The sequence below is a fragment of the Chinchilla lanigera genome, unplaced genomic scaffold (assembly GCF_000276665.1).
Source record: "Chinchilla lanigera isolate Chin_1 unplaced genomic scaffold, ChiLan1.0 scaffold00019, whole genome shotgun sequence".
Taxonomy (NCBI): Eukaryota; Metazoa; Chordata; class Mammalia; order Rodentia; family Chinchillidae; genus Chinchilla; species Chinchilla lanigera.
The window spans coordinates 14,217,384-14,244,289 of NW_004955420.1; the positions used below are offsets into that span (position 1 = coordinate 14,217,384).

Genomic DNA, 26,906 nt, shown 5'->3' on the forward strand with positions numbered 1-26,906 from the left:
CGCCTGTGATTAGAGCACTCCGGAGACTGGCAGGAGGATCGTGAGTTCAAGGTCTGCCTCCACCACATAGCGAGATCTGGTCTCAGGAAAAGAGAATGATTTGTTCCAACAGCTGATCCTCCAGAAATTTTTGGTTGGCACCAGAAGTACAAACTAACTCAGGTTCCCGCTTCCCTTTGGTCTTTTCCTCATAAGCAGTTTAGCTAGAAGACGAATCGTTCGTTTACCAGATGTGGCAAGACCTCTTACAGCCTCAGGAGGATCAGAGTGGGACCCTGAAAAAGTGAATGGTTTGACTTGTGTTTAACAACACTCCAGTCTTCGTTTTTACCGTTTATTCCCCGCAGTATTTGAGAACATTCTGAGTTTCTAAGATGTGCTAAAGTTCTTCAGGTCCCTGGTGCTCACTTGACACTTCACGGGCCGCTGTCACACAGCCCTAGGCGTAGTCTGCAGTGTGAGCAGCCCACAGTGCTTAGCAGTGCTCATCGGATCTAAATTATTCTGGATGTTAGCTTCCTATTAATTTTCAGTGATTTTGAAGCAACTTGCTGTTAATGTAGCCTTTGAAAAATAGTGGGGAAATTGAATGTGAATTCTAAAGATTCTTACTCTGACTTTTGCTGAATCTGTGACTCGACAGACCACCTAAGCTTTTGGCCCTTAAATTTTTCAAAAAATTTCTTTGTATCTGTACTAAGTGTATAATTTAGAATGGTGTTTGTCAAACTCTAGGTTGTGTTGTGAATCAGTTTAGTTAGTTGCAACTATTTTTTACTCTAGTAAGAAGATTCTAGGGTGTTATATGCACTAAGGTAACTCATCTCAAGATTCTTTTGTTTCCATTTTACTATAATGACTGGTACTTACCCACTGGGATCACTCTTTTTTTTGTTTGTTTTTGTTTTTTTTGCTTTTTTGGGGGGGACTGGGAATCGAACTCATGACCTCAGGTTTGCCAGGCAAGCACTTATGCCGCTGAGCTATACCCCCAGCATTATCATGCACTTTTGAGTCACTTATATAAAATATGTTTCTTATTGTGAGCTCTGTGCAAAGAATTTTGACTTAACTGGCTGGGAAGGTCAAGCTGGTTGAAGTTCTATGACTGTCACTTCGTTGCAACTCTGGACAAGTTATTGTACCTATTGAAGTCCGCTTCCTAATCAGTAAATGGAGATACAAGAAAATGAACTACTTTTGGAAACTAAATGGTGGAGGGGAAGTGTCTCTCCCGAAGTGTGGAAGTGCTCACTGAAATGCTAACTGTTAGTATGAGATTGTGAAGAGGCTAAACCACCCTCAAGACCACAGGATAGTTTGCGGAGGAGGTCAGAGCCTCTTGGGCATCAGGACGAAGATAGCAGCTTTCCTTTTGTGCTTTTCATTCATAGTTGCACACAAGTGACCTCAGTGACGGCTATGACTGGGGCCGTCTCAATCTTCAGTCAGTGACTGAGCAGAGCTCCCTCGATGACTTTCTCGCAACTGCAGAGCTTGCAGGAACAGAGTTCGTGGCTGGTGAGTCGCTTGATGCTGGTGTGTGGCACTGCTCCCGTCACCTCGTGCTGCCAAGGTGTAGATACTGGGAAGTGTTTGAGGACCCTGCCAAGGGCACGGACAGGCTCTCCGTGCCTCAAAGGCAGGTTGCCCAAGAGCAGTGTGGGAAAGTCCAGGAGAGTGTAAGCTGTGAGGTGCCACACGTGCCGTAGGTTTTTAGTCAGCTGTAGGGAACGCTTTAAGTTTTACTTCTTCCTCTCCAGGTCAAGAAATACAATACCAGTATTTTCTAGAGAGTCTTTATTATTGCTTCATTATTAAAAGCAAGGTTCTATCTTTGCCTTTGTTAGGAAATTTGAATTTGTCTTTATCTGTATCTATATATTTTGTTGTTTTGAGACATGTTCTTGCTGTGTAGCTCAGGCTGGCCTCGGAATTTACAGTGATTTTCCTGCCTCATCCTCCCTAGTGCTGGAATTACAAGCATTCACCACCATGCCCAGCTGTGACTATATTTTTAAAGCACCAATCAGCATCACAAATTCTTCTGTGCATATAATGTTAGTCACTGCTTTCCTTTTTTTTTTTTTTTAATGTGGCCTAATCTCTTAGAAAAATAACCTGTCAGGGATGGTATTATAAACTATTATTTCTACTCCTTTATTATAAATGTTATGTTTAGCAAATCATTTACTGATTTTTTCCAAAATACTTTTATGAACACCAGCTACTCTCAGCCATCATACTAGCCACTGTAATAGTATCATGTTTAATTGTAAGCTATTGGGCGTGGTGGCACATGTCTATAATCCCAGCCCTTGGGAGGTTGAGGCAAGAGGATCACTGTGAGTTTGAGGCGAGCCTTAGCTACATAAGTGAGTTCAAGGCCAGCCTGTACTACATATGAAGAGACACTATCTCAAAAAACAGAAAAGAAAAAAATTATAAGGTCTTTTCTACAGATTTTGCTGTGAGGTCTTTTGAAGACAATTGGTCATGAAAGATGGGGTCAGGAACCCTTTCCATCTGAAAGAAGATGGAAGTCAGGCCCAGAAAGCCTTCCCTGGGGCTGAGTCTTTGATTTCAGTGCTGGCAATGGAACCCAGAGCCCCCTGCATGCTGGGCAAGCACCGCTGCTGAGCTACACCCCGAGGTCTGAAGCTGAGAGCTCCATGAGGAGCTGATAGGAGAAGAGAAATACACAGGCCACTGCAGAGCACTTCGGCCAGGTGTGAAGCAGCAGTGTGAGATGTTGGGCATTGTTGGTGTCAGCAGACCAGCTGTGATAAACACACACTGAGGAGGGGCCTGGGATCGATCCGAAGGAGAATAAAGTCTAAGGGAGAGAGTGCAGGGCCTTTAAGTAAGCTAACACCATAGTTTGAGATTTCACTTTCTACTGGGTGTTTTGTTTATCCTCACCTCTAGCTTTCTATAGTTGTAGTGTATGCATGATGTTTTGTTATATGTATGTGTTGTGAAAGGATCACCACGATCAAGCTAATTAACAGATCCATCACCTCATTCAGTGTTGCGTGTGTGTGGTGAGGTATTTAATGTCTCCTCTTGTTTTTTTTTTTTTTTTTTAAAGTAATTTTTTTTTTTTTTTGGTAGCAGGAATTGAACTTAACAACCTTAGGCTTGCCAGGCAAGCATTGTGCTGATGAGCTATATCCCCGGCCCAGTGTCTCCTCTTCTAAGACTGAGGATGTACTGGTAGAGTGCTTGCCTAGCCCTGAGTTTCATACCTAGCCCTGCACAAAACACCTGCTCTCTTAACAGACTCTTAGTATTCAATCCAGTGATTGTAATTATAGCAGCCATCCCTTAGATCTCCAGAACTTACCCTACCTGGTTGAATCTTCAGACAGTTGACCAGCATCCTCCTGCTGCCTCCATCTATACTTTTGATAACCACCATTCTCTCTCTGCTTCTATGAGCTGAGCTTTGCATGTCCCACATATTTATAAGACCATGCACTGTATCTTTCTGTGCTGGCTTGTTTCACTCAGCAGAATGCCCTCTCGTTTGCCCAGGTGGTCACACGGTCAAGGTTTTCTTCTCCTTTAATATCATTTTGTGTACATACACAGCTGTCCCTCCATATCTGTGGGGCTTGGTCCCAAAGCACCCCCGTGAATCCCAAAATCTGCAGAAGCTCAGCTTTCGTATCTAAAATGGCAAAATATTTGCATATAACCTTCATACATCCTCTTGAACTAAAGTTCATGCCTAAGTGACTTTTTTTTTTTTAAGCCAGGTCTTGCTACATAGTTCAAACTGTCCTTGAACTCAAAATGATCCTCCTGCCTCAGCCTCCTGAGTGCTGGGATTAGCCTGGCTGAATATCACATTTTCTTTACTCATCCATGGATAGTACAGGCTCATCCCCTATTTTGGCTATTGTGAGTATCTCTTCAAGATACTGATTTCAGTCTTACTTCTTTTGCATATTACCCGGAAGTAGAGTTGCTTTTCATATCATCATTCTGTTCTTAACATTTTGAGAGCCCTCCAGACTGTTCTTATAGTAGCTGTACCAAATTTCTTCTTCTAAAAAATCATTGATAAGTGAAAGGAAGAAAGGTAAATGAAGAGACTTGTTCATCACCAAGAAAGGCAAGTCCCAATCGCAGTAGAAGTAGCAGAAAAATGGAGAAAGTGTGGGAAGGAGAGCGAGGGATCTGGAATAAACCAGACTTGAGGCGGTGGAGGAGAGTAGGGAGAAGAGTAGGGAGAAGAGTAGGGAGAGAGTCCAGAAGGAGCCCCTGGGCTTCAGAGAAGAGCCCTTTCCACCTGAGGGAAAAGCCTAAATGGAGGTTGGTGAGGTTGTAGAGAAATTGGAACTCAGACATTTTGAGCAGTGGCTTCCAAAGGCGTTTGGATTTGGAGTTCCTCGGAAGGCTAGACGTGGACTTGCAAATACCCAGCAGTTCTAGTCCCATGTACACTGCAGTTGATGAAAACAGGTCCCCTCAAAGACCTGTATGTGAATATTCATAGCCACATTATTTGCAGTAAACACGAAGGGGTACATCTATAAGATGGGATATTATTTGGCCATTAAAAGGAAGAAAGTTCTGATGTATGCTACAACATGTATGAGCCTTGAAAACATGTTCAGTTGAGGCTGGGGATTTAGCTCAGCAGCACAGTGCCTGCCTGGCAAGCATGAGGTTGTAAGTTCGATTCCTGGTACCAGAACAAAACCAAAAAATAAAAAATGAAAAATAAAAAAAATTAAAAAACATGTTCAGTGAAAGAAACCAGACATAAGAAAACACTAAGGGGGCTGGGGATATAGCTCACCAGCACAGCGGCTGCCTGGCAAGCACAAGGTCCTGAGTTTCATTCCCGTACCAAAAAAAAGCCACACAAAGGATCCGTTTGTAGGAAGAGTCCATAGTCAGCTTATTAGATCCAATAGCTTGAACTCAAGCTAGGGGAGTAGAAAGGAGCTGCTGATGGATAAAAGTTTCTCTCTAGAGTGATGAAAATATAAACCGCATCCTAGTCATGGTTGCATAACTAAGAGCTGAGAGCCTGTTGCCCCGGGACCCTGCTCACGCCACAGGAGATGGGGCAGGGTGCTCTTTGGAAAGGATGGGGCTGCCCAAGAATGCAGCCCTGCAGGACACAGGGAGAGCCCAAAACGGGGAAGGCACATGTCCTCCCATGGGCAGTGCCAAGGGCCTCTGCATTCACAGTGGCGAAGTGTGTTGTCGTGTCCTGTCCTGCAGCATGGCCCACAGCTACTGGGGGCATGAGAAGAGATGGGTAGTTGGGGTTTGGGGTGTGGAGTAGTGAGTGAGGAGTTAGATGGTTTGATTCAAGAGTGGTTGAAGGGATGTCCATGCAGTTTCAGCTGAACAGGGAGAAAAGAGAAGCCACAGGGTGGACAAGGGCCTGGGGCCTGAGGTCAAGGGGCCAAGTGTTCACGGAAGTGGGCGGAGCCATGGGAGGGGCAGGTGGAGGGTCACCACTGGAAGGAAGAGCAAATACGGGAGGTGCTGTTGTTGAGGACAGCATGGGTGAGAAGTGTGGCTGGGTTGACAGTGACCCAGATTATGGGCAGTGGGTTCCTGGGCATTGTGGCTGATGAGGTCACAGGTTGTGGTCTTACACCTCAAAGGGAAGAGGCACAGTGCCAAGACATTAGCTCTGTAGGCAGCATTCAGGATCCTCAGCGGCTTCTCCAGTGCTTTCCCAGCGGAGCCCCACTGTGCCCGGGGCTGTGGTGTGGCTGTGCATCATAAAATAGGGAAGACCCAGAGCAGCTGGGGTAAAGCCTAGAGCAGAGGTCTGTCTAGTTCATGCACACACTTCACTTCTGTTTCTCTCTTCTTTTTCATTTTCTTTTTATTTTTTTTTTTTTATTTTTTTTTTATTTTTTGGTTTTTCTCCGGTACCGGGAACCTTCTTTTTATTTTTATTTTGACACAAGGTCTCACTAAGTTACTGAGTTGCCAGGCTGGGTTCAAACTTGCAGTCTCCTGCCTCACCCTTCTCTAGTTCAAACTGGAACAAGTCTGTTCACTAAATCTTTCCTCCTCACCAATTCCCACTGGTTTAAAATTATTCTTCATATGTAAAATGAGAAGATAGGTTGTGCTAAACCCCACTGCTTCCATGGAATGCATTTACCATAGGAAGGTTAATAAAATCAATACTTCAAGAAATGGTGAATTTTTGAAAATTTTAATGAAGATTTCTGAATTTCTCTCCCTTTGTAGAAAATTTCATTTGGAAACTATAATTTCTCAAGCTCTAGAGGGATCTAAATGAAGCCTTAAGTTCTATTGTAGTCTCTTGTGTTGTTAGTTTTCCAAGTTTATAAAGATGACCAACATTCTGTATTTTATATTGCCTCTTAAGTAATAGTATTTTTTCTTTTCTGTAAACAGAGAAGCTAAATATTAAGTTTGTGCTCCCTGAGGCCAGAACTGGACTGCTGTCTTTTGAGGAGAGCCAGAGAATTCAGAAGCTTCATGAAGAAAACAGACAGTTCTTGAGCATACCCAGGAGGTGAACTGAACTGCTTCGTTTTCTCAGCTGCCATTGTCATATCCCAAATTCCATATTTTATTTTGGTAACTTATACATGGAATTTTTTCCCCTGTGATTATTTCAGACCAGTCTGGGACAAAAAAACTAGCCCAGAAGAGCTCAAACAGGCAGAGAAAGATAACTTCCTAAAATGGAGACGCCAGCTCGTCCGGTGAGTGTCCAACTCTGAAAGTTCACCTTGAGCCCTGAGTTGGGACCTTGGCCGCTTGCATTGCCGTCTGCCCTGGAAGTCTTAAGTGCTCCAAGAGGGGAATGGTCATGTTCTGCTTGCAGGTGCACACACAGATAGGACATCACTGGCATGTGTGTCTTCGTTGCAAGGATGGCAAGCTGCTTATTCTGTTCATTCCTTCCTCATTCCCTCTGTGACTACTGGGCACCTGCCATTCTTCCAGCAGGAGTTGTGTGAGAGGTGTGTGATTTTGTATGAGATACCAGCTTCTGGACTGAAGTTGGAAGGAGACAGCTAAGGATAAAATGTGACCATGGTGGGGTGTGGTATGAATAACTGATTTTTGTATTGACTTAGCAGGCAGTATATAATTTGACAGTACTTGCATACTTACTTTTTAATGTAATAATTTGGGTATTGGTACTGCTTAAAATTATCTATTATAATCTGGCAGAGATACAAACTTCTCATTCTAAAGCCAGGCTAGAAGAGGAAGAAAAGTTGATATTGACTCCATTTGAACGAAATTTAGACTTTTGGCGCCAGTTCTGGAGGGTCATTGAGAGAAGGTGAGTAACCATTTTCCTGCTTTTTGGTTTTTTGTTTGTGAGACAGGGTCTCAATATGTAGTCCAGGCTCACCTTGAACTTATTGTGTAGCCCAGGCTGGCCTCAAAATCAAGGTGATCCTCCTGCCTCGGCCTCCTCTTAGTGTTGGAATTACAGACATACACCACAATGCCTAGCACCATTTTCTTTTGTGTAATGAAAAGTCTGTGGTAGTGGTATTAGATTTGGATGTTGATATATGCTCATGGGCTGTAGATCTAAGAGGATGAGGATTAAAATACACAAAAGATTATTGAGAATTTTTAAAAGTGAGTTTTCTCACTAGATGAGTGTATTGACAAGTATATGAGAATTGTAAGTGTTTTCTATAAGGTGAATTCTGTAGTTATTTCTGCAAAGATGTATTGAGTTTCCAGTGATAATAGGAAATAGAGGCATGGAAAGAGGTAGATTCTTGCCAGTGGACAGCATGAACACTATAGGAGATAGACAAGCCAGGGATATAGCTCAGCGGCACAGGTGCCTGCCTAGCAAGTGTAAGGTCCTGAGTTCAATCCCTGGTACAAAATAAAATAGGGTACAGACAGATCTTGACTCTGGGTCCACACATTGTATACCAGTGAGCAGAGACAAACATTAAAGTGCACATCTTTTTTCTCTTTTGTTTCTTCATTGTTTGATCTTGTTTTAAATGAAGGTGAACATAGTTTCTCTTTTTTGTGGTTGTTGTTGTTCTCCCTTTTGTTTCTTCCTTCTCTCTTTCCATCCTGTCTTCTGCACCAGTTTCCCAAATTTTGTCCTCTAGCCTTGCTTCTAATCTCTTACACTTCTGTATTTCCCTATTTAAACCCTAACCCCTTTTATTTTTTTTATTTTTATTTCTCTTTTTGAGACAGGCTCTCACTATGCAGTTCAGGCTGACCTTGAGCTCACTTTGTAGCCCAGGCTGGTCTCTCAACTCACAACGATCCTCCTGCCTCAGCCTCCCGAGTGCTGGGATTACAGGTGTGCGCGACCACACCCGGCTCCCTAACCCCTTTTATTTATTTATTTATTTATTTATTTTTTCCTAACCCCTTTTAAATTGTCTCCTCTGAGGGTAGAATTGGCATATTGAGGGCTTATTTACTGCATACAGTTGTCTGGCTTGTTTTTACATTTTGTTATATAACCACAAATCTACTTCATAGGTTTAAGGTGGTAAATTAATGGTTACCTCAGTTTGTCATTTTCTAGGCTGTGTTTGATGCTGTTGTTACTGCTGATTGTACCACTTTAGCCAAAGTGATATAATTATTCTAACCAGCTGTTCCTCCTGGTATACCAAGACTGAGATTACCTAAGGATCATAGAAAATACTGTGGGCCAATGCCAGAAACCAGGGGCTGGATCAAGTAGGCAGCAGTTTGTCACCCCCCAATAAATTCAAGAGGTTGGATCTTTCAACAGACTGAAAATCCAAAAGCCAGCTATACCTGAAGATACCTCTGAGAAGTAATCATTTCCTAAGAGTTCTAAATACTAGCAATAAAACTGACCACCATAGGCAATTTATAAGCATCAACCCAGGAATTAAACTAAAGAAAAAAGAAAATGAAAAGACATTCTCATGGATGTCTGGATCCAGCCCCAGACATCAAGTTCACCGAAGGCAAATCTAGAGGGTGTTGAGGTACGACAGTCTGAAATTCACCCACCTGTGCTCTGAAGTGGTGACAACAAAGCAAATGAACAAGGCTCTAGAAAAAATCAAATCAGAAATAATTTCTCAGATAACTTCAGAGATGGTGACGACAATGAAAAAAACATGCTTAGTGACTCTAAAGCAGATACACATAAAAAAAAAGAAATAGAGGAGCTTAGGAAAATGATGAAAACCATGAATGCCCAACATAGCAAAGAAATGGAATCCATAACAGATCCAAACAGATATCTCAGAGATTAAAAATTCCTTTGAAAGTATCCACAACAGAATAAACCAATGTGAGGACAAGATCTCATACAGAAGATAGGTTTGTAGTTAATGATCATGAAAAGAAAGTTTTTTTAAAAATAGCTAGGGATCACAAAAACTCAATCAAAAAAAAAAAAAAATCAGCTCAATCCAGCAGCTGCTAATGATGTAGAGAAGAATAACATAAGATTGATTGGAGTCAGTGAAAAAGCAGCAGATAGCACAAATGACAGAAAAAAACTTATTCACAGACATCCTAGCAGAAAACTTCCCTGGCAGGGAAAAAGAATTTTACATATAAATAAGTGAGGCATGTAGAACTCCCATTAGCTGTGATCAAAAAAAAAAAAAATCTATAGCAAGGTATATAATAGTCAAGATTCCTGAAACTCAACAGAAAAACAAAATATTAAAAGCTGTTACAGAAAAGAAGCAAATCACTTGTAAAGGAAAGCCCATCAGAATCATAGCAGGCTTCTTAACACAACCCTCAAGTCAAGAAGAGCTTGGAGTGAAGTATTTCAAACCCTAAAACAAAACAACCTCCAACCCAGATTGATGTACCCCACAAAACTGTCTTTCAAAATTGATAGAGATGCCAGGTATGGTGGTGCACACCTGTAATCTCAGAACTCAGGAGGCTGAGGTAGGAGGATCATCATGAGTTTGAGACCAGCCTTACTTACATAGTTTAATCCCCTGCCCACATTCTTCTGGGTCAAGGCCCCAGCCTGAACTACACAATGAGACCTTATCTCAAAAAAATTAACCACAACCAAAAAATTGATGGAGAAATAAGTTACTTCCATGACAAAGAACACCTGAGGAAATTCATGAACACTAAAACAGCACTGCAAAATGTTCTGAAGGACATTCTCGAAAGAGATAATAAGGATTACAACTCCATGAACCTCTGAAGAGAATGAGTCCACTAGGCAAGGCAAACAAGTAAACAGAGGGGGAAAAACAGAGCCAACAACATGAAAATAACATGACAAGGCTAAATCAGAGCATGTGAAGTATAACCATCAGCATTAATTGTGCCTCAATTCAATAATCAAAAGAAACAGGGGCTGGGGCTTTTTAGCACAGTGGCAGAGCGCCTGCCTGGCAAGCACAATGTCGTGAGTTCAATTCCCGGTTCCAGAAAAAAAATAAACAAAAAAAACCAAGAACCAAAAACCAAAAGAAACAGACTGGTAGAATGGACCAAGAAGCAGGATCCAACAATATGCTACATACAAGAAACACAGTTATTTCAAAAAGAAATTCATAGACTGAAAGTCAAAAGAATGGAAAACAATACTCCTTGTGACTAGAACCTGGAAAAAGAGCAGGGATAGCTATTCTCTTTGCAGAAAAAGTGGATTTCAAGCCAAAACTGAGGGGTCTCAGTGTGCAGTGGTCTTTTCCTTAAAACAAAGAATGGTCTCCTGGGAAGGAGCCAAGTGGGATGGTGTAAGGGGTCTGGGCAGGCATTGTAGCCTGCCTTTAATCTCCTGCGCAACCTCTTCTAGGCCAGAGCCCCAGTTCTGGAGCCTGGCCAGTCCCTTTCTTCTCTAGCAAACACTGCCCTCTGCTGTTGGGGTAGAGGAAGGGGCTGTGCAGAGTTGTAGTTGCTGGGTAAAAGAAATGCCCAGTGTGGCCATGGGACCAGGGACCCAGGGACCAGGCAGGCTCTGACCACATTTTGCCCTTGCTTTGAGAGACACCTTCCTGGACTCTGAGACACAGGCAGGCTTGTGTCTCCAGGTCTTTCCTTCCTTGGTTGCTGCTCTTCTTTCTTTTTCTCTGTTCTGAAGAGTTTCATCCTTTCCTTTCTCTTTTGTGGGTCCCAAGAGGGAGCCAAGAGAGCTGTGTGAGTTTGGTCTTTGTGTTGAACAGGAAGGTGCTTGCACTGGGCGCCCCTCGCTCAGCAGCTCTTTCCCCAGGGAGCTGCTCCATTGCCACTTGTAGTCTCAAGTGGACTGTACTGTCCCTTGCTGTTACGTTTATTCGGTGATACCTGCCCCACCCTGTGACGGAATAGGTCCACCTCAAGGACTGCAGTTCTGCATTACACAGAAATGTTATTCATAAGTGTGACAACTGCCGCATCTTTAATAGGAAATATTTACTGCTGTCTTCTCTGTCACAGATGTCTCCTGTTTGCTCACAGGCTGGCTGGGCCATCTGCCGCATTAATTCTAGTAGTAGCTCTCAGTGTTTGCTGTGCACACGCGGCAGGATGCAGGAAACTGCCGGCTCTGAGGGCAGAACACTGTATTCCAGTGAGATAAGCCACTTGCACTGGGCCAGGAGTGCTTCCTGCCCCACCTCTGGTGCTTTGCACCTGGGTCCAGCACAGAGTAAGCCAGCCTGACACCCCTTCCTTTCTAGCTGGTGTTTTGAAGTTGTTTATCCCTTTTGCATGTTTGTGGGCCTTGTGATTTTAGCTCATCATCCACATTAATTCAATTTGAAACTGAGATAGTTTTTTTTTTTTTTTTTTTTTTTTGTCTTTGAAGCAGGGTCTTGCTATCAGTTCAGGTTGGTCTTGAGCTCACTTTGCAGCTTGAACTTGGGTCTTGAACTCACAGTGATTCTTGTACCTCAGCCTCCCAAGTGCTGGGATTACAGGCGTGCCCCACCATGCCCAGCCTTCAAGATAATATCTTAAAGGAGGAAATAGTGGGACCAGTGTAATTAGAAAAAATAGCAATTTGTCAGAAATTCCCAGGTCTGAGTTCTCTGAATCCCAAGATGGTGCTAGGAGTTTAACTCTTCTGAAAGCAAATGCACTTGAAGTAGTCAGAAGCCCCCTTAATGGCAGTGTTGCTCCCTTGGTGTCTAGTAGAGTTGCAGAGTTACCTGAGAAAAGGCTGCCGGCCAGCCTAGAATTTGAGAAGCCTGCTGTGAGGTGGTGACAACTCTGCAGAGTGTGTCCAGCAGTGGTCACGGTGGGCCTCATTGCGTCTCCTCAGCTGCAGAGGCTGCAGGGAGGGAGGAGCGTCCCACTGAAGTGAAGGAGAAGAATGCTGTACTGCGGGTGAGGAAGGCCGGGGGCAGGCTGTCAGCTCCGGGCTTTCCCATCGTCACCTCTTCATGCCATGGGAGAAGTTGGACTCACTCCTGCTTCAGTGTGCCAGCTGGAGCTGGTAGTGGGTGGTTTTATATTTTTGCCATGAAATACATTCTTGGAACCATTGGGTGATTGTTGGCTAGCTGTGAGCTGTCTTCTCTGGCAGTCCTGAGTTCAAATGAGATATTGGCTTCTTGGTGGCAGCTGGCAGCAGGAGCTTTATTACTGTTCTTGGAGGCCAGAACAAAAGTGCAGATGAGCAGCTGGATCTTCAGTAGACATCACCTAAGAGTACAGGGTTTCAGTACTCTTTCGTCCGTCCAGGAGGGCATGGAAGTCCCAGTGGCAGTTTAGCATTGAACACCACGTGAGCTGCTCGAGGTAGCATTCAAGCAGCAGAGCAGGACCTCTATCTAGGAGGCCAGGATTCCTTTTTGGACTCCATCACTCTTAGCTGACATGTGCAGTCACATAACTGCTGTAAGGGTCAGTTTGCACACATACAGACAGAGAACACCTGTGCCTGAAGGGGTGGATGTACAGTGGGTGCTTGATACCTGGGAGGGTTTGCTGCTCTGCCTTCTGTACATGGCAGTGCCCTTTCCCTCCTTGGAGACTGGATGGATGATCTCGCTTGTGTTTCAGTGATATTGTGGTCCAGATAGTAGATGCTCGAAACCCGCTCCTGTTTCGCTGTGAGGATTTGGTAAGTACCGATTTCCAATACTTGGAACAGCGAAGAGGCCAGGGCCTCAGCACATCCCTGCAGGCAGGTGCTCTGCTTTCCTCCTCTCCCTTCACCTCAAGGCCGGGGCATACACAGGGCCACTGCTTAGACACATGTCTTCTCAGCTGGTCATTCGCACCTGCAGGAAAGCACACGTGCTTCAAGAGTTTCCCTTCTAGTTTAGAAGCCACTTTATTAAGACACTTTTGCCACTTTCTGAGTTTTCAAGACACTAATTGAAAGAGCATTGTACTTATTTTAGCATATTCTCCTAGTCTAATCACCTCATGTCTTAATCCTCATCTAAGTTCTCTCTTCCCACACCCTACTTACTACTCTTTGTGGCATTTTACAAGTGAGCTAAGTTTATAAAACATCGTAAGTAGTAACTAAGGTATAAGGGTTGCATGAAATGTTATACAATTTGAATTAATAAAACATTGTACACATGAGGTGATCATATTTCTTTTTGAAAACTACATGTAGTTATAATAGTACAGGTTTTTTTTTTCAGGTTTTGTTTTTTGCTGTTTTTTAAGACAAGATCTCATTATGTCATGCAGGCTGGCCTTGAACAAGCCCAGGTTGGCCTCAAATTCACAGTGATCTTCCTGCCTCAGCATCCTAAGTGCTAGGATTACAGGTGTGCACCACCACACCTAGCAGGTTTTTGTTGGGTTTTTTTTGTTGTTGTTTATTTGTTTGGGGAGGTTTTTTTAAACTGGTATCAAAATTTTAACAGTGAAACCTTTTTTCAGAATTTACTGAAAGGATTATGTAGAATATGCCAAGATTTAAAATCTGTACATTAGAAAGTGATTTAAAACTGGGAGAGAAACACCTGTTATTGGAGATCTTCATTATGTTATTAGCCCAATTTTTTTCCTGGTGTGCAAGGCCTTTCTGTCTTTCAGGAATGTTACGTGAAAGAGATCGATCCCAGTAAAGAGAACGTCATCCTGATTAACAAGGCGGACCTTCTGACGGCTGAACAGCGTGGCGCCTGGGCTGCATACTTTGAAAAGGAAGGCGTGCAGGTTATTTTCTGGTCAGCTCTGGCCGGAACCGCCCAGCTGAATGGGGCTTCTAAGGTAACCTCAGGGACCTTGGCAGGGTGATCTTGAGGGAGGGTTTTGTGTACATTAACGTGTTTCTTTTGTGTTGTTTTTTTTCTTGGAAGTGATTTACTAGGTTTGCTTTTTTGGTTTTTTTCCATAAATGCTCTGAAAGGTCAGTTACAAAGTTATGTTCTTTGTGGTTTTCAAACAGTCTGACATCCCTAGTGTTGGGCTCTGATGCATTAATTTTTTTTTTTTTTTTTTTTAATTTTAGGCAGGAAGTTTTCTAGGAAGTTTCATAATGACCTTGTAATTGCTTTTAAGAGAAGTTAGAACAAAAGGGTACAACTGAAGGATGTAATGACTTCTCAGGGCTTGATCCAAATCTCTTGACTTTGTTTTGAAAACAAAGAAACTAAGCACCCCTAAATTAAGATACGCCATGTTATTTCCCTTTAACCCAAATTTTACCAAAACAACTTGGGGCTTATTTTATTTTCCAATAATATAAGTATGAAAAAAAATTAGTAATAGAACTCTACGTCTGGTACCGCTTTTCCCCTGCCCTGCTTCCCTTTTCTCTCCATTTATCAATGTCTGAGGTCTGGAGGGAGCTGAGCTGGCTGCCGCCCATGAGTCTGGCCCTTCCGGGGTGAGCTCAAGCCAGCCACCTTGAGCTCCACTGTGTGCAGGTCGCTGTGTCCCCTCCGTCCCCTCCCTGCTAGGCCTGGCATCTCACTGGATAAGCTTCAGTGGCCCGGACAAGTCAGTTGTTTTTCTCTCTGGGGTCAGAAAGTCATTGCCCCTGGTCTGTCCCCTGAGGACATGACTTCACATCCTTGGTTTCCTCTTGACAGACTCCACATCTTCTGCTGTCAGATCCCTCAGAGCGTGACTCGGGCCTCGTCCTGAGCGCTGGCGACCTGAGTGCATTGTGTGGGTGTTGAGACCCTGCCTTCCCGTGATCACTGTCCCCCTTGGTTCTTAGTTCTGTGCATTTATCCCCATTCAGAGCTCTGGGATGCTGCAGGCACTGTGACCCTATGAGCCACCAAATCGCGCAAATATTTTTTAAAAAGACTTTTTTTTTTTTTTTAATTAAGTTTATTGGTACATTTTAGGTATATATAATGATCACATTCGTTATAGGGAATTTGTCTCTGTACATGATATAACTTCTTTTTTTTCCCCCATTCCCCTCCCCTCCCTTGAATCCCTCTTTCTCTCATTATTTACAAAAGCTTTGTTTCCATATTTTCCTTCTTTTAAAACTTTGATTTTTAAAATGATTTGGAAAAGTTTACAATGAGCACACACTGACTTCTTCACATTCATTGCTCATTCATCATGAAAATTCCTTCAATTTTATGGCTCTCTTGTAAGCCAGGCTTCTTTTTAAATTGCCAGATGTGACGATGAAATCCTGGTGTTTTGTTTTTATCTCTTCTTTCCTAATGTTTAGGATGCCTATAGGACAGGTTCACTGTGCCCCTTTTGTCACTGTTAACCGCTGTAACCCTAAATGATTTTTTTTGTTTTCTTTTGTTTTGTTTGTTTGTTTTTGTTTCGTTTTTTGTTTTTCCAGTACCAGGAATCGAACTCACAACCTGGCGCTTACCAGGCAGGCGCTGTGCCGCTGAGCTAAATACCCAGCCCCCAGTGATTTAGAAATGATACAAGATCTGTCTTCCTTTCAAATCCCAACTAGTTCACCCTGGGGTGGAATTTTGCTGCTTGTGTCTGTGCGTCATGGAGCTTTTTGACTTACTAAAGGCATGATAGGAGAATAGCTGGGCTGGGGTGTAGCTCAGTGGTAGACTGTTTGCTGGCTCACAAAAAGCCCTGGGTTCCATCCCCAGCCACACACAAATCAGGGAGCAGCAATTTCCTTAAACACGTCAAAACATGTAAAATGGCTCTTACGTGACAAATTATGCCCTTGTTTTGTGCAGAGAATGTTAAAGTGTTTTGTTGTAAATGGGAAAAACTTTGTTTTACTGTACTGCCCATTGCAAAATAGTATATTGCCAAAGAGTGAACGTCACACTTCACCTTGCTTTGAGATTCATTTTAAATGAGGAAAGCAGTTTGTGTGATTCCCTATAAAGTTCAGAAGATCTGAAATAGCTGAAGACCTGCGACTCTTGCGTGCAGCCCAGCACAGAAGGCTTTGCCACCTGCTGCATGTGTTGGCCTTTCCCGGGCCCCAGGCGGCTCTCCTTGCCTCTGTTCATCTTACATAACCAGCTCATTGAGTATCGTGTGAAAAGTGCAGTTGCAAATTTGGGAGATTTTGGTTTCTTTCACTTCATCAGGAACCAGGGACCAGTGACGCTGGAGAAGCCAGCACAGCAGAGTCTGAAGACTCCTGCTCCGAGGAGGATGCAGCTTCCCCCGGCCAGCCAGGCCCTCCCCCTTGCAGTGAGGCTGCTAGCGAGGACGACAGCGAGTACGAGGACTGCCGGGAGGACGAGGAGGAGGAGGAGGAGGACTGGCGCACATGCTCTGAGGAAGGCAGTGACGCTGAGGAGGAAGCATGCGAGGAAGCGTGCCACCATGACTGGAGGGAGAGTCCGGCAGACCCAGGGGCTGCGGGTGGGGAAGCCCTGCGGAGGAGGCAGCCTCGAAACCTCAGCCGCCTGGTGTCCAAGCAGGAGCTGCTGGAGCTCTTCAAGCAGCTGCACACGGGGCGGAGAGTGAAGGCCGCGCAGCTCACTGTGGGCCTGGTAAGAGCAGCTGCACGAGTGAGGGTCAGCACTCCTGCCTTTGGCAGCCGCACAGGAGCCCCTAGAATCAGGCAGCTGTCCTAAGGAACGTGCAGCCTTCTTGTTGCCGTGGCTTCGGGGTGAGGCTGCGCCTGCGGAGCCCGGCTCAGGGCTGTGCGGTCCCACCCCTTTCCTGAGCCTGCTTGCCAGCTCCTCCCTCAGTTCAGCCCTGGGCCGTGCGAGTTCCCGGGAGAGCAAGGTGGGGTGAGAGCTTCCTGTGAGCAGCCTATGCTCCTGCCGACTGACTGAACATGCCACAAGCCCAGCAGGAGAGTCCCAGCGCTGTGGCCAGCGAATGGGACAGGCGCTTCGCTGCATAGACACGCGAGACACAATAAACGGGAAAAGAGGTCGCCTCCCCACTCGTGCACCCTGCACTCCACAAGTGGTGGTGGAGGTGCCCACTCCCCAAGGGCACACCACGGCTCCAGGTGCCCCTGTGCTTAGCGAAGGAAGTGTGAGATGTCCGAGACCGGGCAGTAGAGTCTCCTTCAGGAGAGCAGCGGAGACGGGCTCGCACCGGGCAGACACTCCCTGCTCTTCAGTTCTTCCCATGTCCAGCTCATCCGTGCTGGGTATTCTTTTTTTTGAAACAAGGTCTCGCTATGCAGTCCAACCTGGCCTTGAACTATGTATCCCAGGCGGCTCTCAAACTCAAGGTGAGCCTCCTGCCTCAGCCTCCCGAGTGCTGGGATTACAGGTGTGCACTGTCACCCATGGTGTGCCGGTTGTTCTTGAGCCGCCACCTCTGAATGACTGGGGAAGCTGCACCTTGTGTTTGTGCAGTAGCAGCTGCCTCTGGAGTCAGGCGTGTGGGGCATGAGTCCCCATCCTGCAGTAGGGCTTACCTGTTAGGTGCGCATTGAGAAAGCACCACATTTCCCTCAGCTTTATGGCTTTCTCCTCTTTGCTGTTGCTGCAGTGTTCACGTGCACTGCAAAGCCCAGCTTCGCTACAGATTCATGGCAGCAGTGAGCGGCTCCCTCCCTTTCTGAGTGCCTACTGTGGGAATCTGGGGGGCTGACTCATTTACTCATTCTCCAGACAGCTGCCAGGCCTGCTGCACGCCAGGCCCGCGAGTTGTAAATGAGTGGACTGTGGCGGTCATTCGTGTCCGCCTGCGCCCTGCTCACCCCGTTCCCGGTTGGAAGGTGCCGTGAGGCAGGGAAAGTTGCGTGTAGGATAGCAAAGCCTGTGAAGCATGCAGATCAACCATTTGTCCCTGGAAATGGGCCTGGATAAATGCACAAGAGCAAAGAAAGGTGCACAGCCCTAGTGCATGTGCTGGCCTTGTGGTTTGCACTGTCTCCGGGCCCCTGGACACTGCTGGGACTGCTGTGACTCCCACATCTCTTCTAGGTGGGCTACCCTAACGTTGGCAAGAGTTCCACCATCAACACCATCCTAGGCAACAAGAAAGTGTCGGTGTCTGCCACGCCTGGCCACACCAAGCATTTCCAGGTAGCCCTGCGGGCCTCACCCCCCACTGCTCCGCTTTGCTCTGGGGCCAGGCACCCAGCACAAGCGCCTTCCTTCCCTTGCAGACCCTCTACGTGGAGCCTGGCCTCTGCCTGTGTGACTGCCCCGGCCTGGTGATGCCGTCCTTCGTGTCCACCAAGGCAGAGATGACGTGCAGTGGAATCCTGCCCATTGACCAGATGCGAGACCACGTCCCGCCCGTGTCACTCATATCCTTCCTGGGGTCCTGGGCCGTGAGAGCTTCAGAGGTTTGGAGCAGTGCCGTCCAGTGTCATGTGGAGAACTCAGGTCTGACCCCATAAGTGAGAGGATCTAGAGTACTGGCAACCTGCACAGGTTTCCCAGTGAGCTGGCCCAGGACTTCCAAGGTAGAACCCAGCTCTGGAGTCAGTGTGGACAGAGGCCGGGCTGCACACCCAGCTCACCCCGCCACTTGACGGAAGGACCTTGGGGGGTGTGCTTGCTTGTCTGACATTTCCCCTGTTTTCTGAAACAGGCACTACTTGCCTCGCAAGTGTGGTGACTATTAATCATTGTAGCTAACATTAATTGGCCACTTGCTGTGAATGTTTTTGACACTAGGTAACACTGAAATAGTTTGCCTAAGGCCCACAGCTAGGAGCTCTGCCGCCTCAGTGCTGAGTGAGCCTGCTTTGTGCACCACCTAGAGGATGCTGTGTGCTGCCCCGGCTGCACAGGGTATTCGCGGTACATTTGTGCAGGGTCCCCAAGGGCCCCTGCCTAACAGCCAGCAGCCCGGTCTCTTTTGTTCTGTGGGTGCCCATGAATGATGGACTCGTGAAACGGCGGCACTGTAGCTTATTAGCTTGTGAGGAGGGTATAAAATTCCATTCCCTGCTCAGTTCTTAGCAAATCCCTTAACCCCAGTGTTCTTTTTTTTCTGTAAGAAATAATGAGTAAAGCTGGGCGTGGTGCCACTTGTTTGCAATTATAGCACTTTGGGAGGCTGAGGTAGGAGGATAAGTTCAAGACCTTCCTAGGGAACTTAAGACCCTGTCTCAAAATAAAAATCAAAAGGGGTGGGGGGTGGTACATAGCTCAGTGCAAAGGCCCTGGGTTCCATACACAGTATTAATCCTTTTTAAAAATGTATAAGAATTGATTCATACAGGCTAAAAAAATAAAATGATATATCATTAAAATGGGATATGAAGCAATTGTTGAAAAGAATGCACTGCTTCTATATCCCTAGCCCTTTTTGTTTTTTATTATGAGATGTCTAAATCACGAAGTTGAGCCGGGCATAGTGGCACATGCCTGTAATCTCAGCACTATGGAGGCTGAGGCAAGAGGATCATTGCAAATTTGAGACTAGCCTGGGCTACAAAGTGAGCTCAAGGCCAGCCTGAACTGCATAGGGAGACCATGTCTCAAAAAGACCAAAATAAATAAATCGCTAAGTTACCCAGGCTGAACTCCAACTTGAAGTCCTGCCTCAGCCTCACAGAATACTGGGATTACAGGTGTATGCTACCACACCTACCAAAAGTTTAAATTTCTTTTCTTTGTCTCTGTTTTTTTCTTTTTCTTTTTCTTGGATTTTTTGTTTGTTTGTTTTGCATTTTTGAGATGGTCTCATTATGTTCAGGCTGGCCTAGAGCTCACAGCAATCTTCCTTTCTCAGCCTCCCGAGTGCTGGAATTATAGGCAGCCACCACCTTGCCCAGCTAAATTTGGGAACACAAGTTATCTGTGCTTTTTGTGTAAGTCAGCCATCAGGCATGTGCTAGGCGCTCACTGTCAGGCAGTGAGGTGCCGTGGAGGATGCAGGCGTAACTCAAGTGGGCCCTGTCTCTGGCAGTGTCAGCCCAGGGGACATGGGACACTCATGGGTAATGGGGCAAGGCAGGTAACATGAGTGGCTTAGGAAAGCACAGGTAAACTGGGAGATGAGACAAGAGGGAACATCATCTTGCATAGTCCTAGGCATTAGAAACAAAGACGCCTGTGTTCCATGTCTTACGTTGGTTATCTCACAGATCCATAGTTTATTCATAACATTGCTTCACAAGGGAAAGAGAACTTACAAAATTCATTTGGAAGTGACCATTGATAAAATTTAGTTTAAAGGGAAAAGAAACTGATGGTTCCCATGAACGAGTAACTAGCCTGTCTGGGGAGGAGAGCGAGTGTTGATTCGGTGCGTAGGGATGGGTCAGCTGCAGACAGTGCGACCTTGACCAGGTCACGTTTGCCAGAACATTCCCCGGCGCGTCCTGGAAGCCACCTACGGTATCAGCCTCACAAAGCCCAGGGAAGACGAAGATCCTCACCGGCCTCCAACCGCAGAAGAATTATTGACGGCATATGGATGTGAGTTGTTTATTTTAAAACACAAACAAAAAAAGAACAGTATAGTTAATAGAAATAGTGAATTGAATTGTGGCAAGAGGGTTCTGAGAATTGATCCAGGGTAAGTATGTGCTTTACCCCTGAGCCACACCTCCAGCTCCTTTATTTTTTTAATTAGATTTTATTTGTACATTTTAGATATACATAATGATCACTTTCATAATAATTTATACCTGTACATGGTATCATTTGGAGTTTTTTCCCCCATTTTCCTACCCTCCTCTTCCTCCCTATTTCAACCCCTCCTCCCCTCCCTATTTACAAAAAGTTTTGTTAGCATATTTTCCTTTTCTCTCTCTCTTTTTTTAACTTTTCCCTTCTTTCCTTTTCCCCTCCCCTCTCCCTTGTTCCCGTACCCACTTGAATATTTTCCTTCTATTTCACAATACCTGTTATACATTTTGGTCCTTATTTACACCTTTGGTTTCTCAGGCCAGAGAAATAATTCAGTATTTACACATATGTGTCTGATTTATTTCACTTAAGAATATGGTCTCACCAGGCATGGTGGTGCACACCAATAATCCCAGCACTCAGGAGGCTGAGGCAAGAGGATTGTTGGAGTTTGAGACCAGCCTGGGCTACAAAGTGAGCGCAAGGCCAGCCTGAACTGCACAGTGAGACCCTGTCTCAAAAAGACCAAAAAATATATATATATATATGGTCTCAAGGTGCACCCATTTTCCTAGAAATGTCTTCAGCATATCCTTCTTTATGGCAGAGTAGTACTCTGTTGTATAGAAAAACCACATCTTTGTCCATTCATCAGTTGATGGGCATTTGGGTTGTTCCCAAGATTTGGCTATTACAAACTGTGCCACTATAAACACGGGTATGAATATATTGCTGTGATGTGATGCTTTTAATTCTTTTGGGAAGATACCAAGGAAGGGATTTGCTGGGTCAAATGGAACCTCTAGTCCTAGTTTTTGAGAAATCTCCATGCTGATTTCTACAGTGGACCTTTTTAATAATAACCTAAATACTATTTTTCATCCAGTGCAACCTGGTAAAATCGGTAAAAGGGAGAGCCACTTTGTAAAACCTACCATACATGTACCCTTTCTGAGGCTACTGTCTACGGGTCTGTTCACAGTGGGGTCTCTGGCAGTAGATGTTAAAACAAATGGCTCTAGTTTTACTTTGTATTTCTTCTAAGTACTAGTGAAGCTGGGCACATTTGCATTTGTTCATTGGTTTTCTGCATTTCCTTTGGGATTGCCTTTTCTGTGCATGAGTTCTTCCTTCTGCATGCTGTGCCTGTTTTTCCTAATGTTTGTTTATGGTTTCTTTAGCCCTGTAGAAGTTGACGTTCTTTTTTTTTTTTTTTTTGGTCTTTTTGAGACAGGGTCTCACTATGCAGTTCAGGCTGGCCTTGAGCTCACTTTGTAGCCCAGGCTGGTCTCAAACGTGCAATGATCCTCCTGCCTCAGCCTCCTGAGTGCTAGGATTACAGGTGTGCGCCACCACGCCCAGCAAGTTGATGTTTTTAATAGACTTTTTTTTTTTCTTTTGGGCTCGACTGGGTTTGGTGTTTTACTTGAAGGGGCCTTCCCTATATCCAAAGGACAAAACTTTTCCTGTAATACTTGTTGTTTGAGATTTTGTAATCTACCTAAATTTATTTTTATATATGATGTAAATTAGGATTTTAAATGTTTTCTTCCAAAATGAAAAGGGCTGCACACAGAAGGGGGCTAAGTTTTGAGTCCCACCTGTCTGTGAAAGCCCATATTCTTAACCCCTGTGTTCTGCCACTATCTACTAACTGAGTTAATATTAAAGTGATCTTTATGGTCTGTTTGGGAGACTGGAAAAAAAAAAAAAATACAAGGATAGCACTAAAAAAAAAGCCTGTTTGCAGGCATGGCAGCTCATGCCTGCGTTCCCCGCTATTGAGGGGACCGAGGCTGGAAGATCACAAGTTTGACACAGCCTGGGCAACTTAGTCAGATTTTGTTTCTAAGTAAAAACTAAAAAGGGTTAAGGATATAGCTTGGTGGTAGAGCGCCCTAGGATTCAATCCCATACACTGCTTAAAAAAAAAAAAAAAACTCATTCTACAGCATTTGGGTTTTTTGCTGTAATATTCTAGGGTAGCCGCTATGAATCAGTTCAGGAGTACAAGAACATTGAGACATTGCGTGTCTTTCACAGTGTGGTGCTGGGTGGATTTTAAGATGTCAGGTACAACTGTACAGTCTGTTCTGTGTTAGCGCGCTTTAACCCTAAACAACAGATATTCTACAATGGTAATGAGTTAACATTTTAAAAAACAGAAGTAAACACCCATAATTAGTGCATCCGTGGAAAGGGCCAAGTGTGCACCGCCTCAGGTGTGCGCGCGGTGTGATGCTGTCTGCCAGCTCGGGTTTTGCACAATTCGTTTCTCCCGCAGCCATGCGAGGATTCATGACGGCGCACGGCCAGCCCGACGAGCCCCGCTCTGCGCGCTACATCCTGAAGGACTACGTTAGGGTGAGTGCGTCCTGCTCTGTGTCAGCCCTGAGGAAATGAGTCTTCTCTGCCCGCACGCTGCCTTCACAGCTACGTTGCCGAGCTGTAGGTTCTGGGGTCGCTCCTCGTTGGGGTGGAGCCACAGTGGGGTTGTAGTCTCCCTCGAGGGGAGTTAGCCGCACGGAATTTCACAAGGGGCTGACGACGTATTTTGACAGGAACGGTGAAGCTGCTTGAACACTGTCACCACTGAGAAATGCTGGTTCTTGCTTCCAGTTTTCCGTCTCCCTTTCCCTGTTTCCGTTGCACCCGTCTTCCTCGTGGTGTCGCTGTCCACGCACCTTTCCCTGTACTTCCCCGATTACAGTAATACTCAAGGCTGACGTTCTGCGCGGAGAATAACCCACTCTGGTGTGAAGCTGTGGGACAGTGAGGTCCCCGAACGTGGAAGGGAGCCTGGCTGTGGAGAGTGAGGCCACCGGAAGTCAGCCCAGCTGGGCCCACCCTCCGAAAGCCCCATGAGGATGCGACCTGCTCGCTGTCTCCTCTTAGTAACCCATTGGTACTGTGATGCGCTGTCATCACTATCACCTGTTGTCTCCGCAGGGTAAACTGCTGCACTGCCACCCTCCTCCTGGCATAGACCCTGTGATGTTTCAGTATCAGCACCGGCGAACCCTGGAGAACAACATGAACAGTGCTGAAATAATGCGGCCGAGCAGAACCAAAAAAGAGAAACAGATTGAAAATGTAGTTGACAAAACATTTTTCCATCAAGTAAGTTGTAAGTTTTTCTTTAACTTCTGATCCAACACATTCTTTCTAACAGTAAAGAGTGAGGTGTTCACATACCATAAACAAAACTGAAGTTCACCCACACCATTTAAAGTGTAAAATCCAGCTGGGCGTAGTGGTGCACGCTTGTAATCCCAGCGCTCGGAAGGCTGAGGCAGGAGGATCATTGTGAGTTCAAGGCCAGCCTGGACTACAAAGTGAACTCAGGGCCAGCCTGAACTGCATAGTGAGAACCTGTCTCAAAAAGACAAAAAGCAAAAACAAAAAATAAATAAAGTGTAAAATCCAGTAGTTTATGATGTTTCAGAGTTGTACAGTCCCTTTTAGAAACACCCTAAGGCCAGGCATGGTGGCACATGCCTGTAATCCCAGCACTCAGAAGGCTGAGGCAGGAGGATTGCTGGGAGTTCAAGGCCAGCCTGAACTACATAGTGAAACCCTATCTCAAAAAGACCAAAAAAAGGTCAGACATGGTGGCACACACCTGTAATCCCAGCACTCAAGGGAGGCTGAGGCAGGAAGACTGTTGCAAGTTCAAGGCCAGCCTGGGCTACAAAGTGAGCCCAAGCCCTGCCTGAACTGTATAGCGAGACTCTGTCTCAAAAAGACAAAAAAACCCAAAAAGACCAAAAGAGAAACATTCCAAAAAGGAACCTCAGACTGTACTGTTAGCAGTCTCGGCCTGCTCCGCTCCGTCGAGCTGCTGCCAGCCCCGGTCCACTCTGTACAGCTCTGCCTGTCCTGGACATCTCCGAGGACAGGGTCAGACGCTGTGCTCTTCTCGACTCCTCTCCCTTGGCGTTTGTCCTCAGGGTCAGCGTGCATTGGCATGTGGCCGCACTCAGACCTTTTCATTCCACATAATCCTCTGTGTGGGTGGACTGTGGTTTGCTCGTCCACGTAGCTGTTGGTGGACGTTGGGGTGGTCGTGACTTCTTTGGCTGTTGGGAATGACGTTGCTGGGAGCGATTGTGTGGAGCTTTTCCATCGCGTGTGTTCCTCCTCGTGTGTGCCCAGCCCTGGGGCTTCTGTGTATGAGGTCACTGGGGAGCCGCCGGGGCTGCGCCGGTAATATCCCCACCAGCAGTGCGGGAGCTTCCGGGTCTCTGCACACGCTGTCGGTGCTTTCTACTCTTCTACTTTTTCCCTTCAGCCGTCCAGATGTGTGTGAAGTGGTGCCTCGTGGTTTTGATTTCTGTTTCACTGATCCTCTTCCAGGTGCTCATAGGTACATAGGTGTTTTCCTTGGAGCCAGTGTCTTCCAGTGTCACCTCTTTTTTTGTTTTTCTAAAGCAGGGTTTTGCTGTGTAGTCCAGGATGGGATCGAAGGCCTGTATCACCACGCCTGGCTAAATATTGATTGTTGTTGAGTTCCAGGAAATTTTATATACCTTGGATTCATGGTCTCATCAGGTTTATGATTAGAAAGACAGGCTTCATGCAAGTCTCTTGCACCTTACAGTATTAACAAGCTGAGTTACTTACATGACAGCTGGAGTTCAGAGGTAGCATTGCAAAAGACAAATTTGTGTACACAAGAGTTAAATCACAGCATTAAAAAACAAACAGAAATCACAGAATTGTACTTCACATGCTTCAAAAATGCTTTTCAGCGGGCTGTGGGTGTAGGTAAGTGGTAAAGTAGCACGCAGGAGCCCCTGGGTTTGATCCCGAGTACTGCAAAGTAGTAGTAGTAATGCTTTTAAATGATTGCCATATGAAAAAGAAAAAAAGATTGTCGTACTAAGAGTAAGAGTCGGCCCTGTCTAGGGAGTGGCTGGGTGCTGGTTCTCTTTGCGGTATCTGTGTGCCTTGTGCATGGAGCCTGTGTGCAGATGAGCAGACATTACCACCCCCACTTCACACTCGGGGGCTGCGGCTCAAGGACACAGACGTCCTCAAGGACACTTGACTTAGCCAAGACCACCTGTTTTACTTGGCTTAGTTGAGATGAGCTTAGATATTTGTGGCTTTTTTTGAATTATTCCCGGTGGTGCCAGTATTGGGAAAGAATCCAGTATGCAGAAGGACTACAGGTTCTTTCTCAGGCCTGCAGCCGATGTGCAGGTCATTTAATTTGAATCCTTTAGCGCTTCTCCAAAGGCCACGTATGTGAAAGCCAACAGCTTCCCATTCATTACAATTCACATGTAACCTGTAGCCTCTGGAGCACTTTACCGTTATACAAAGGTGGGATGTTGCTTTACACTTACCATCCTATTGGATTAAGTTTTTACGGGACTGGGGATTTAGCTCAGTGGCACAGCACCTGCCTGGCACACACGAGGTCTTGAGTTCGATTCCCGGTACCGGAAAAAAACAGATACATGGATTAAGTTTTTACTAAGTAAACAGTTTCCTTAGTTTCTAGGTTGGGTGCCTCAGGGAGACCCCACTGCTGCCCTCTCACCACGGTTCCTCTGCTTTCCAGGAAAACGTGAGAGCGCTGACCAGAGGGGTCCAGGCCGTGATGGGTTACCAGCCCGGCAGCGGCCGGGTGACTTCAACCACAGTGAGCTCCGAGAACATGGCAGGGAAGCCCTGGAAGAAACATGGCAACAGGAACAAAAAGGAGAAAAGCCGCAGACTCTACAAGCACCTGGACATGTGACCCCGCCAGGAGCAACAGAGAGGGTGCCTGCATGGTACAGGTGGACAAGTGGCTACTTGTGCCGAGGACTCTCCCAGGGCAGGCACCTGCCAGCCTGCCCTTGGGGAGCACAGCCACACCCGCAGGCTGGGCACCAGGATGGGGCTGCAGGGACGCCAGCTCTGACCAGAGTAGTCAGGGAGCCTGGAGCCAGCTCCTGTGGAGGGCGGAGCTCGGGATGAGGGGTGGGTGTGTGACTTGTGCAGGTGCACTGTGCACACTGGTTTGTGAATCAGGAGAGTTTGAAGAGATTAAAATTAAAGTGCCACTGAGCTGTC

At 45.7% G+C, this 26,906-nt stretch overlaps 1 protein-coding gene across 1 annotated transcript in view; it reads left to right on the plus strand.

The window, feature by feature from the left end:
* Lsg1 (large 60S subunit nuclear export GTPase 1) overlaps positions 1–26,906 on the plus strand; it is a 27,860-nt gene extending 954 nt beyond the window's left edge. The window contains exons 2-14 of the mRNA XM_005383186.2: positions 1,395–1,521; positions 6,406–6,526; positions 6,633–6,719; positions 7,223–7,309; positions 12,970–13,030; positions 13,966–14,142; positions 16,425–16,835; positions 18,234–18,335; positions 18,419–18,562; positions 20,564–20,687; positions 23,125–23,204; positions 23,790–23,960; positions 26,410–26,906. Of these exons, the coding sequence (XP_005383243.2) occupies positions 1,395–1,521; positions 6,406–6,526; positions 6,633–6,719; positions 7,223–7,309; positions 12,970–13,030; positions 13,966–14,142; positions 16,425–16,835; positions 18,234–18,335; positions 18,419–18,562; positions 20,564–20,687; positions 23,125–23,204; positions 23,790–23,960; positions 26,410–26,589 (1,872 nt within the window). The 3' untranslated portion in view covers positions 26,590–26,906. The remainder of the gene's footprint in view (positions 1–1,394; positions 1,522–6,405; positions 6,527–6,632; positions 6,720–7,222; positions 7,310–12,969; positions 13,031–13,965; positions 14,143–16,424; positions 16,836–18,233; positions 18,336–18,418; positions 18,563–20,563; positions 20,688–23,124; positions 23,205–23,789; positions 23,961–26,409) is intronic.